This window comes from Ambystoma mexicanum, chromosome 10, assembly GCF_040938575.1.
Source record: "Ambystoma mexicanum isolate Mex_15411 chromosome 10, UKY_AmexF1_1, whole genome shotgun sequence".
NCBI lineage: Eukaryota > Metazoa > Chordata > Amphibia > Caudata > Ambystomatidae > Ambystoma > Ambystoma mexicanum.
This window is the reverse complement of record NC_090932.1, coordinates 295,127,345-295,141,292: the sequence shown is the minus strand read 5'-3', so window position 1 is coordinate 295,141,292 and position 13,948 is coordinate 295,127,345. Positions and strand designations below refer to the sequence as shown.

General features: G+C 46.4%; 1 protein-coding gene across 2 annotated transcripts in view; it reads left to right on the top strand.

The window, feature by feature from the left end:
• Window positions 1-13,948, top strand: part of LOC138491371 (glypican-5-like) — a 1,558,016-nt gene that overhangs the window by 593,237 nt on the left and 950,831 nt on the right. The window contains exon 5 of one of the 2 annotated variants that reach the window (XM_069617864.1): window positions 13,048-13,107. The exons of the other annotated variant lie outside the window; for it this stretch is intronic. Coding sequence (XP_069473965.1) covers window positions 13,048-13,107 — 60 coding nt within the window. The remainder of the gene's footprint in view (window positions 1-13,047; window positions 13,108-13,948) is intronic. 2 annotated transcript variants of the gene reach the window in all.

Below are 13,948 nucleotides of genomic sequence, written 5' to 3'. Positions count from 1 at the left end.
GCTCTGCCCACATCATCCAAGAATGTGAAGAACCACTACTGCCACTCATCACCACCATTGATAATGCCTCTGTTGCCACCTGTAATGTGTCCCCCTTCCTTAAAGAATCATGGATCACCCCTGCTCAAAAAACCCACCCTCGACACCCTCGGTCCCCACTAACTATTGCCCCATTACCACCGTCCCCTTTCTTCTGAAAATCATCGACAGAGCTGCCTATCTCCAGATTCAAAAATTCCTTTAAGACTACCACATCCTCACCCCACACTAGTCAGGCTTCCGACCAGGCTATGGCACTGAAACAGCTCTCCTCACACTAAAGAACCAACTGAGCGACCTACCCTCTATCTGCCCTCCTTGGGCCCACTACCTTCACCATCCCTTGAAGCCAAAAACCTAAGGGTCCTCTTCAACTTCTGTCTCTCCTTCACCCCTCATATCTTCGACCTTGCTAAGAAGGTCTACTTCCAGCTTCACCTCCTTAGAGGTATTGTCCCTTTCCTTACCTTTCCCAGAAGCACCATGTTTCCAGAGCTCTGGTCCTCTCTAGGCTGGACTAATGCAACAGCTTCTTCCTCAATCTTCCCCTTTCCTCCCTACTCCCCCTTCTTCTAATCCAGAATAGGGCTGCAAGAATTATCCTTGGCCTCAAGCCCAGGGACTGGGACTGTATATTTCCAGCCCTACAATCTCTCCACTGGTTCCCAGTAGCCATGAGGATCAAATTCAAGGCAATCTGCATCATCCACTAGACTTTCTAGGGTCTGGGACCACGCTATCTCCAACTTTTCTCTCCGTAAAAACTTCCCTGCAAGAGCCCTTTGCTCCTCTAACTCCAACTTCCTGCTTGTCAACCACTTCTCCAAGCAGAGAGTGGGGGGCAGGTCTCTCTCTTCGGTTGTTGCCTCTTTTTGGAACAACTTCCCTGCCCATCTCAGACTTGAGCTGGACCTCCTTAAGTTCCAGAAACCACTCCAAACTCTGCTTTTCTCTACCTCTTTCCCTCCCCTGCTAATCACCCCTCTGCCGCTGAGACTGGTGGCCTGGATCTTCATGAATCTCACAGGTCCCAGGCACCTGCCCAGTCAACACCAGCACCCTCCCCTCCCACAGCAATGCCTGTGTGGGCCCTTTACTGGGTGGCTGTGCATCCCACCCTTGTGACTACTTCGTCCTAGCACTTAGCCAGGGGCTCCTCCCTTGGAATCCCTCAGAACTTCCCTCCCGGCTCTCACCAACACTTGCCCATACCTTCTCCACCCGTCCCATTCTCCTGCACTTGTGTTCATTGCACTTGCACATCGGAATGTCACAAAGCCTATTTGGACCACAACTGTATATTTTTGTTTTTTGCCATTATTTTTTTTCTCCACTTGATCCCTCCCAACTTGCCTTGTGAAGCATCAAAACACTATTTTGTTGTATAGGCGCCTAACAAATGCTCAATAAATAAATAAATAAATAAGTAAGTAAAAGACTCTGGGAGGCTCTCCCTTCTCTTGCTCCTAGCCCTTTTTGCTGCCTTCAATGTCGTTGATCACTCTACCCTCTGCCGCCACCTCACCACATTTGCCCATTTCTCTCCTGAAGCAGCCAAATGGATATCCTCCTTCCTCGCAGACAGAACCTCCAGTGTCTTTGTAGGGGACGCTGCTGCCCCTCCCTCCTGCATCTCATGTGGTATCCCACAAGGTTCCTGTGTCACCCTCTACAACATCTATTCTAAACCCCTGTTCGACCGCCCGAACTCCATGAGAATGTCTTGCAACAACTATGCGGACGACACCCAAATCCTCATCCCCCTCTCAGGCAACTACGCAGAAGACTCTGTCAACCTAAACACCATCTATGAATTGATGCAAGCCTGGATGGCTGCCCTCAAACTCTGCCTGAATAATGACGAAACAGAGCTCTTCCTGTACAGGACCTCGGCACACCTAGCCAAACTCGGCCCCGCCTTACAAACCTTTATCATAGATGGCCACAAGATACCGGTTTCCTCCTCTGTGAAGACCCTAGGCATTTACCTAGACGGCAGCCTAAACATGTCTTGCCAAATAAATCATATCGCCACCACATCCGCCTCTGCAACCAAGTTCATCTATGCTAGTAAACCCTTCCTCTCACAAGACAACCGCCTCACCACTGCCCGTGCCCTCATCGCCTCAAAACTGGACTACTGTAACACTCTTCTTTACGGAACCTTAGAGAGAAACCTCAACAAGCCCCAAGTCATTCAGAACAATGCACTTCGCGCTGCACTAGATCTGAGTAAGCACAACCATATCCCCAACGCTACACAAGCAGCTCACTGGCTGCCTGTCAGAGAATGTATCAAGTTCAAAGTTCTATCAATCACCCACCATTGTCTTGCAATCAAAGCCCCCTCATACCTCGTCCAGAGATTCAACAGACACCATTTTTCCAGGCCTCTGTGCCCTAAACACAGCCACAAGATTCAATAGAGTTAGAAACGGTGGGTCCAGCTTCTCTGTCTGGGCTGCCAAACTCTGGAACACCTTACCCCCCCATACGTGCTGACCCCTCCTACCCCGCATTCAGAAAGAAGCTCAAAACCCACCCTTTCAACTCACTGTGCATCTGATTGCTTGACCTTTCTGCATGTCTGTAACTAGTTTGACCTGTCTGAATGTCTGTAACTAGCGCCTAGCTGCCCACGGGCTTTGCGCACTGCTATTAATGGAAAATAAAAGTAAATAAATAAAATGAAATAATAAAATGAAGTTTTCAAATAATATAATGATGGCACCAACAAATGTCTCAACCTCTATGAGCTTCACTTCTTAAAAGAATTTTCCAGTATAATACCGGATAGACCCGCTGTTAGAGCAGGGTTGTCCAACTCCAGGCCTCCAGGGCTGTAAACATGTCAGATTTTCAGGAAGCCCCTCATTAATATTCATGAGACAAATTTGCATACCATGGTTCTGAATGTATGCAAATTTGTTCTCATGAATATTTTTGAGGGATATCCCAAAAACCCATCCGGTTTCCAGGCCTCAAAGCCTGGAGTTGGACCACCCTGTGTTAGAGGGAATGCGATCTGTGCAGGTGCGATATAAGTGCACAGACTCACACTGTTAGGTGAGACCATCTGATTTCAAGCATGAATCCGTTCCATTTTGGTGACCTGTAAACGTTTGGTTTTATCTAATACTTGGATTTTCCCTGAGCCAATTTTAAGGATGATAAATTACATTTTAGACGTGCATTTTTAAAATACATTGGGGGCATGTGTTTCAACTACACCTGATTATGTTTAGGAAATGATAAAACCTCATCACACGGGATAAGGGCTGAATTAATTATGCCAGTTTCCTTGCTAAACTGTGATGCGAGCCATAGACACAGTTTGCCTTAGTATGGCTATTTAAAATTGTGGGCTGAGCGGTTGTGTCCCAATAGCGTATAGTATTGGACGGCATGGCATGGAACCATCGACCATATATGCTTCGGTTAAGGGGTGAGTAAGGGTAGGGGGCGGAAGGTGTGGGAGGAGGACTGGGGGCACATAAAAGAAATAAAAGGGGGGTCAATCATGGTCATACAAAAAAGTGGTGACCACATTTGTATTGACCAAACAGAGGTCGATGTATCCACATAGAATACGTTGTTGCCAAACCAGCAAATGGTGTTAGTAGATGCATCTTTGTTGCTATAGTTGCAAGAGTGTTCAAGATCCCTTGATGTTAACTCATTCTAATTGGCAGATTGTGGGCAATTGTATAGGGTCGTTGCAATCGGCAATGAAACAAATAAACAATTCAGGACCCTTTACCAATAACCAAAAAACCCAGAAACATTATTCCAAATATCATGATTAGAACAATGTGGTTGTAAATTCATAATAAGAAAATCCTCCAACTCTATCAAAATACATGTCCTAGACCTTAAATTTTCATTGAGGCAATAAAAGGTTGTCTGTGACCAGTCTGAACCATTACAGCATTTCCCTTAATTTTAGCACTGCTTCTCTGGTCACGCCACGCTGCAGTAGGTGACTTTGAGTGGAGCAGAGGGGAAACTATTTCAACCTAACCTGTGAATATCTGCAAATATTTTATCAGTAAATTATTTTGTATTAGTGTAAAAGCGAATATTGAACACCCTTCCTAGCAGTGTTTTACTTCACACTTTAAACATTCACTTTGGCTGGACAAGTATCCTACAACTTCTGAAGCGACACATTTTAGATACTTTCAACGGGTCTTCAATGCCCTCTTAGCTTCATTGTCTCTCCAAAGAAAGAAACCCTGACTTCTTGAGCGTTTTTTAATACTCATGTTTGCATTCTTAAACTGGGAGTAATAGGTATTAGCACTCTGGGTGGTTGCAGCAGCCAATCAAGTTGCTCAAAATGAGGGATGAATCTAACAATTCGAGCCGGGTTTCTAAGCAAGCTTTGTGCTGCCCAAACCCGCCCCCTGCCTGACTCAGCTGCCTACCTAGCACTCTTCTCCTGCATCCGCCCACTGCTCCCCCAGTCCTGCCAATGCCCTGGACCCACATTCCTTGCAGTTGCTGCCTCACCATTTTTCCACCTTGGCCCGGCTGTGCCAGCCATGGAAATAGAAGCAGGGTTCATGGGAGGAAGTGCCATCTGGCAGGGATGTAAAGCTCTGGCTTTTTTGATGTGTATTAATGAATACAATTATGCGGGCAATTCCACCTCTGAAAGGGTAACTGGCGGAACTGTTTTCCTTTTCATAAGCTCCTTGACAAAAGCAGGTGTGCACTGCTGCATCAGTAGCATGATTGCAGGGCCTGTCCTACAGTGGCCCACAGCAGGTCCAGGTCACTTCAGCTCTTGACAGCTGGATTGACAGCCAAAGTCACTGCAGCACAAGGTTGGCATTTAAGACATGTATTGTTTCAAGATATCATGATTACAAGCAGCACATGCTGTTGTCAGGGTAAATTCTAAATATAAGCTGTGCTTGAGTTAATGCATGGTTCATTTCAGTGCTCATAATCATTGCAGCCACATCCAATTTGATATCACACATGTCTCAGCTCCCGTGAGCCAGCTTAGCTGTGGAATGTAAAGTGTATTCTGACCAGACAGGCTGGTCCTGCTAAGTGGCATTCTCTTTGTGGGGGTGGGTAACACTGTTCTCCAGAGACAGCCACTCAACAGGAGACTGTCCTGAGCCCATACACCAAAGGAGCACACCCATTCAAAAGGGGTAGTCTCCCACCAGGGTGCTGCATAACAAAGAGGCATTTTATCCTATTGAGAAGGGAAGGGGTGGAGTTAGTGTAGGATGGGTGATCGCTGTACAGTTTGGAAAGGATTCCACCATCTTTTTTCTATCTGTCGCTCTCCCTCCTTCCTCTCCCCTCCACTTTCACTGGTGTGAAGTAATTTGGGTGTGATGCCAGAAGGGTAAAGTCTACTCATTTCAAGAGCAGAGATTGGACCCTCAAAGCAGGATATCTTTATTCCAATCACCCAGGGTCTTTTACCTTTAAAAGAAGGAGTCTCACTCTGGAACAACACTGAGAAGTATTCGCTGGACCTCTTTTGGGAGAGTTGCACTTTCCAATGTCCTCAACCACTAGGGTGAAGAAAGAGCAGTCCAAAGCAGAGGAAAGCTCTGCCCCTAACCTACTCCTAGGGCACATTGGGGTGACTCTTGCTATGGACAAGGACCTGCCACTCTGCACCAGAATCTTTTGGGGCGGGGAACAGCATTCCCTGAACAGTCTCATCCTGTTGTCGAGCCCTTCAAGTGGGTCTCACCGCAGCTCAAGGACAAGCCAGTTGAACTGATGTTGATCCACATCTGTTGCTGAGGGATCCCGCCGGTACTGCCTTTTGGCACTCCGAACAGGTGCCTGCATCTCGAGCCCGCTGGACACTGCCTTGCTGAGCCCATGACCTGCTTAGCTCCAATCAACTGCTCAACGTGGGACCCGACTCAAACTGCTGGAGAGTCACTTGCCATCTTGAACCATAGGATATCCCACGACTCAACCTGGCTCACCCTCGAACATGCCACTTCACCAAATCACACACTAGAGCAACAGGTTCATTGTTTCGACACTCACCACCCTCCACACGCCAACTTGAACTACTGGAGCGTCACTCATCGACCCTTCCCGGTGGTTACAACACAAATTGACCCGACTCGACCTTGAACATCACATCTCCTGGTGGGTGCCCCAACTTGCTTTGGCGAAAGCCACCTGCGAACAGCACAGAGCTACCACATTCGATCCTGTTTGATGCCCAATTGCCGATTGGGCACACACAATCCAACAAACCTGAACAGAGCTTGATCCACTCGCATCTCTGCTTGATGCCGGGTTTGATGCCATAGACCCACCAAAGACCCAAAACATGGTACTATCGACCAATAACCTCCCTCTTGATCCATTTTGGGCTCTAGAGACTGGTTCGGGCAACTTCACAACTTTTTTATCCAGAGACAGATCATTTTTGTGGTTAATAATTTGCCTGTCACCCCTGGATTCATACTCAAGAGTCCTACATTCTTTTATCTCTTGCAACTTCTCTGTTCCTTCCACATCTGTGTGTTTTGTACAGAGTCGTCTATTTTGTTTTCTTGCAGATGGTGTGTTTGATTAAAGTATATATTTTTTATAGATCATTGATTGGACATTCCCTTTATTCTGGACTATGTTACTGTGTTGTTTGGGTCACTACCGGATTACACCCCTCTTAATAGCACAGCCTTCCTTCGGCCCACGTTACCACAAAAGGTGAAGGAAGTATACCTCTTAGATGTGCCTGTTTTACCTTTAGGATTGTGTTGGCTCTTGAATTGTAAATGTGTGAGGGCTGAGTGATCCTTTTAGCCTCTACTCATCCTTGAACTCCTGCAAGGCAGAATCCAATTTGTCACAGTTCTGCATGGAGCCCGGTCTACCATTTCAATGGCTGTCATCTTCGATGAGTTTTTCTTTTAAATATTAACTCACGAATTCACTGTGGCCGGTTATGAGAGCAAAACTATTGATAACAGCATCCTGGTCAGCCAACTTCTATTGCTAATAGCAACATTGACTGATTCCACTTGCTGTACCAGGTGGCAACGGCCGAGGGCCATCATTAAAGTTTGCTTCATTCAAGCTTATTAACTTATGTCCTGGGTCTTTAACACATGATACAGCCAGTGTAAAGTGTGATTATTGCTTAATAAGCATATGGTTTCCATTATAGTCCAACTCTCAGTTGCTTGGAATGCAGTCTATCTTCTCCGTTCTAGAACTTGTCCCAAAACTTCAGAGCAGCAGCTTGACTAGAAGCACAGAAGTCATTGGGCCTCGTTAGGAGTTTGCTGGTCTGGAAACAAGGGTGCCAGTAAGCTCACCGGCACCCTTGTTTCTGGATCGGCAAACTCTATGTCTGTCTGCCATGGCTGCTGTGCCTGACAGGTCTGACCATGCCGGGAGCAGCGGCCACGGTAGACAGACTCTTCACTGGAGTACCAGCACTGTTGCTAACGCTGCCAGTGCTCCCGTGTCCCCACTCCCATACAGTCCTGTAGGACCCTATGGAAATGGGGACTAACAATTTGCTGGCGCCTAATTTACCAGGCGCCGGACTCGTAATCAGCCGGTGGCACTGGGAAGTCGGGCACCAGTAAATTAATACCTGTCTGGCAGCAAACCCACAGGTAGCACCGGCAGAGTTACTGCTGGACCTGTAATGAGGCCCATTGCCTTCAATTGTGTGCAGGCGGAGAGGGGATTGCACAGTTCAGTTCAGCAAACTAACAAACAAACAGCATTGAAACACAACAAAAAAATGTAAATGTCATTACATTTACATTAAAATTTGCATTAAATGCCTTGGAGAGACCCAAGCATCTCCTCACTGATGAGGTCCAATAAGACCGAAACTTGTTTGCGGATGCTTGAGGTCTCGTGCAGAAGGGATCTGACCTAGCAGTTCAGGCTGGACAGGCCCTTGTGGGTGTGGGACCAGGCCTTATTTGCATATGCTCTTTCCTCTTCTGTAATGGCTTGGCAGGTGAAGGACGATGGTCTGGAGGGTTGCCCAGTGCAAGGCCAGAGGTTAAGATTAACTCTAAACCTTCCAGCCATCACCTCTTTGCTTTTGATGAGTAGAACAAGCCAGGCGCCGGCAGAAGTAAATCTCTGTCACAGCAGAGATTGCTTGGAATTGTGGTGTATTCACTGAGTCTGCTGAGTCGATGGAAGCTCCTAGCACCACATGCTAAATAGCCATAAGAAGAACAGCGGTGACGGAATCACTGAAGCTCAGGTGGAGTTGGTAAATCACCAAGACAGCTGTGTGGGGGACTAAATGTGGATGACGTACAGTTGAATGGTGGATCTCTTGGCATAGATAAAGGCAGAAAGAAGAGCTCAATTTAAGAGGTTGCCATGGGGCCACCTTTTACTTTTGCCCATCTGATTTGTTGTGCCAGTTGGATCTTAGTGTTGTAAGGAACTCCTTCTCCAGGGGTAAAGGAAGACCTTGAGATTTGTCTCCCCGGCACTCCAGGAGTACCGGCCTTACAATAGCGGCTCCCCGTACGTGAGTGAAGGGTGCAGGGATGTTCATGATGTCCTAGGATCTTTCCTAGTGACATATGACCACCTAGACTGGTTGTGGTTTCCTCGGTTCGCACCTGAAGGATATTAAGCACATCTTCACTCTGTTGCTTTTTACTTTTCTTTGCTCAGTTTCTTCGTTGATGATCCTGGATATGACATGTGTGTTGCCTCGTTTGAGGCACTGCTCCGCCGCCTGTTTGACCACATGCAACATTTGTAAATTGTCTTTCCATATAACTGGTGAGGTTTGGAGGTGTTTTCGTCTGGTGAGATTTATGACTGATCGTTGCCAAAGAGGTTGGCAAGCGGAACACATATTACACATTTACCGGCATTAAAGCAGAGCAGCCCCCATAGACCTGCCTTTAGTAGCACAAACCATTTAGTAGCATCCTTTTGTCGACTCTTAGACCAGGTGTGTGGGCAGCTCGCTCGCCAATACTCTTACAACCTGAAAGCTCTTCTGAGTGGGGCGATGCTCAGTGGACATCCGCTGGCATGGATTCCACTTGTCTTTGCAGACTGGCAGGAGCAATGGTGACCCATGATATGATATGATATGATAGGTTATTTATAATGCGCCTAATACCCAGAGGTTTCTAAGCGCGGACCCGGGGATCGAACCTGTGTTGCTCCGTGCCGTCTTACTTCCAAGGCGAGCACGCTGCCGCCGAGCTATCCTCCCGAGACAAGGCACCAGACAGCACCAGACCCAGGCACCAGACAGTTCCCTTTGGTTCCCACAATCCTCAGCTCTGACCCTGATACTCTTCAATGTTTTAATGCAGTCACTACATGATATTACCTTGTCTCAGATGTACAGAGTGAACAAGTCGCTCAATGGCATTAAGATCTCTGAAAGAGTCCACGCTGACCTGGCAGCCTCATCTGGCACCTTACGAAATCCCTGTCTGTGGTTAAGAACGGCATGCTAAGTTGAGGTTATATATGGAATTCCTGGAACAATTTAAATAATGCTTGTTCCTTCCAGCACAACAAGGGGAATTCCTTGCCACCACTCCTCACTCAGGAGATGCCATCTACCCTACAATATAATGTATGACAGACCTTAGGATGCATTTCAATTGCGCTTCAGCCCAAATTGGGCAGCTTACTTGCCAGAACCCACACCGTCCGGAGGAGTGGGCTTATAGAGCTGGCATCAGACTAATAAACTGTCATCCGCACCAGGGGTCTATCAGAGGCGCAAGGGTAATTCAGGATTACAAGCAAGCACTATATCTGGATCTCAGAACAGGACAGGCTTAATGCGTGACAGCAGTCCAAAATGAAGCAGCAGGATGACCAGTACCCTTTGCCGCTCGTCCAACACTGCTTCTAGCCTCTGCAGACAGGTTTGTCTCCTGGAGCAGTGCCTCATGATACTTTTATGGACTGGGCAACTCTTAATCTGGAAGAGACAGTCATTATTCACTTACCAGCCGGACTGCTCCGTTCGGTATGTCGTCCTTTCATCGACAGGAATTCTATCAAAGTACTTTACTTGCAGATGGTGTGTTTGATTAAAGTATATATTTGTATATAGATAGAATTCCGTTGAAAACTCACCAAAATATATATGGCGTGGTTAAAGGGGTAAAAGGGGTGGGGTAGGTGAAGGATGAGTGTTGTGTGAAAGGGGGGAGGGGTTGTGGAGGACCCCTCCCCCATTAAAAACAAGAAACCACGATTAGTTTTGTCAGCAGAATTCCTTCGATGTAAAGTATTTCGAAGGAATTGCTGTCAGCAAAACAGCATAGAACCAACCATTTGTTCCTCTGAAAGGAGAATGCTGCACATGCCCAGGTTAAAATGGTCACCAGTGAAGACCATGCGTGACCCATCAAAGACTGCACCAATGGAAACCTCTTGCACTCTACATCAACCGTTAGAGCTCTCCATCCACCTTTAGAAAGACAGACAGGCGCTTGCTTCTGTTCTGAAAAGCTTTCACAGACTGGCGTGTTTCTGTCCATGCCACATTGGCCAATGCAGGAACATGTCTGCCTGGTTATGGGCACTCTACTACTTTTCTACGTTTGCACTGATTACGCCTCTTGCTGATCCTGCAATACCCGTCCTTAGGTGTTCACCGGAGGGGGTCTAATCCAGGGTCCTGAAGTGAAGCTCAGCGTTGAAAGGGCCTCGGTCAAGCACCAGATCCTAAAACCATGAAAGAGACTAGGGGCCAACCAAGCAGCATTTCTCCAAGCAAGCCTCCCTCGAAGCGCTGTGCGATCATTACACAGGGGAAGGGGGCCATACACTGTGGTGCATTTCTCTTGGTAATGACTTTCTATGGAGCAATCAATGAGTGATGCAGCAGTATTGGGTGGTGGCTTGTGGAACCCCGGAAGAAAAGACTAACAGAATAAGTGTTGAATAAAATATAGCCTGAACCCTTAAGTCAGAAAGTATGAACATTGACCAAAGACAGAAAAATAACTTCAGTTTCATAAGTTCGTCCTCATTTCATAGCCCATAACGTTCCCTTCCGTAGAAATTAGTCTGCCTATCACAATACATGGCTTGGATCTCAAATTAGACATGTTGAATTGCTTGGGACATTACTTGTTTTTTTTAGACAGTAGTGTTTCATGACCTTCATGCATCCTAAATCAGTTCATCCTAATGATTGTTCAGCGATTCACGTCCTTAAGGTGCACTCTACAATTGTGGCCAATTCATTTGGAGGGATATCTGAAATGCCTGAAAACACTGTTTCTGCTGACATGAACCTTGTTTCACACAATAAATAAAACATGTGATGGGTGAAAGGTTTTAGCCAGTGGCCGTGATCTGGGCCACCTTGCACAGTACTGCTGTTTAGCCCCTCAGCACCGTTATAGAAGGAGACCAGCCATGTGCAAACCAGCATTGGAACTGCTAAGCCATGACCCCTCTGCGCCAAAACAAAAGTAACCCTCAACATGGTGTGAAGCCGCTGAGCCTCATCAATGAGGAGAGGCTGGTTTCTTTCCCATGCCCCAGTGAGCAACTGGCCCACATCTTATCATACACACTCTCACTTAGAGGGACACACTGTAACTAGTAAATGGGATGGGTGGAAGGTGTTGAATGCTTCACAACCACTGCCACTGCTTTTGGCAACATTCCACACCAACATTTTTTAGGCTTTCTGCGCCATTGCAGAATGGGACCAGCCATATGCAAATCAGTATGGGACCTGCCACCAATTGGAGCTGTCCAGCCTGAACTGCTAAGCCACTCCCCCTTCTTGCACACAAGCCTTGTGGCATCATTGCCTGCTGTTCAAAAGACGGTTTCCCATTTTGTAGATGCCCTTACCCCTACAGAGCTCACTTATTGGGGTTTCCCTCAAACTTAAAAAGCTTACATTTTCACTGAGGTATTACACTTTTTTAAGACCCCAATGCCATTGGGCTGTTTTGGTAATACTGGGGATAGCCATGAAGCCTGCCCTTATTTGAACTTGCTGTACTTATAACTATGCAATATTAAGTCCTGCGTTTATTTGGTTGTATTAATTTGTTTCACACTTCTCATCTGTTCTTATATCATGGGACTTAACTTTTCCTGAACGTCCCAAGGCTTTGACGTTTCAGCCCCCCGTCCCTCTTCCTTCCTCTGCCCTCTTTTTTTCACTCGCGGTGATACTAAGGGCCTGATTCATGGAATTTTTAGAGTGGTCCAAAGTGACTTTGCACTGGTGCAAATACCAACAAACACCCTGATTCACTGAGCGGTGCAAAGTGTATTTTTGCAGTGCAAAGTCACTTTGCACTGCACATGTACTCTTTGCACCGTGAATTTGCCCCATACACTTTGCACTGCTCTGTGAATCAGGGTGTTTGTTGACAGTGCAAAGTGACTTTGCACCAGTGCTAACAATACCACGAATCAAGCCCTAAGGGCCTGCAATTGGGGTTTGCTCCTAATAAATGCAAGTAAAGTAGATGGAGATGTTGGCAGCCAAGGATTGGCATCCATGAAAGATACCCAACAGCCGCAAATGCCCTCGCCCTGTTTGGGGTATGCCTGCATTTGTGACATATCAGTGTGTATGGCGTGTCAGAGCCTGGGACCTTGCAGAGTTTGGGGATTGGCTTTGACTGGGGCTTATCAGCATTTGGGGTCCTTCTGTATTTAGGACTCAGCTTTGTTGGGGGCTTGCTAGTGGTTTGCCTATTATCACATGCGATGTACATTTCAACCTGTCGCTTGAAGGCTGCTGCCTTGTTCTCCTTATTCTGCCGTTTATTTAAGCATTATTTTAATTGCATCTTCATTGTATGACTTCCTGCATTGCTCTCTCGCTGTGCTCGTGTACCTTTGCTGGCATCCTGCGCATGTGCCTGGAACCTTTCTTTCGATTAATGTTTCCTTTTTTCTCCCCTCTGTTTCTCGTCCCTGTCCTATTTACCTGATTGGCTGCTCCCTCTTCTCTTTCTGTGTTTGTATTGGCCCCTTTCGCCTCCTCCTGGCCCCTTCCAGCTCTCTGCCTCTGAAAGCTTCCAAGAACGACAAGCCTCGAAGTTTGAAAAAAACATCTCGGTAAGAATTGAAAAGGGAATTTCGTTGCTGACCCTGCATGCGTGTACTGCAGCCATCCGCTCCATGTGGCATGAAGGAGCATTGGTAGAGCCCAACTGTAGCATTTAGAAGCTGTCACTCTCTGCACTATATTACTATATTACATAATCAAACATGCTATTAATCTAGAACTAATAACATACCTTAGTTTGCATTGCCCTTTTAACAATTTACATCACTCAATTTTCTTAGAAGCTGCTGTTCTCCACTTGGATTTCCTTAACATTCTGGGGAAAAAAGTTGATTTGTTGTCATTCCATTTATGCAAAGGAACGTGCCCCAAATCGTGACATTATTTTGTATTGTGTTGTGTGTTCAGGCTTTTGGCTAGGAATTGTTACTGCCTCCTATTCTTGTTGCTTGTAGCTCTATTGCAGTTGTTTACCTGGATTTGGATCAGTAGCCCCTCCCCCGCTCCACAAATTGGTCACATCCGCCAATCAGAATCTAGAATCTCTCTAGGCTCTCGAGGGTACAATATGGAATCCAGAGGAAATCACTTAGAATCAGGAAATCATTCGTAATCAGGAAATCATCAAGAATCAGGAAATCATTCGTAATCAGGAAATCATCAAGAATCAGGAAATCCTCAAGAAACAGAAATGAGGATCACTGCTAGTTCTGGCATAACATGTAGAATAAGCGTGATTCAGCCAATTGACCGGAAAATCAAGGACGAAGGAAAGATTTGTGGTTGTCGGTCTATTAAGGGTACAGTGGGCACTAGACAAAAAGGGCAACCACAAATGCATCTGCCACTGTTGGAAGGCATTGATTGAGTTAGACAGTTGCAATTTTGCTT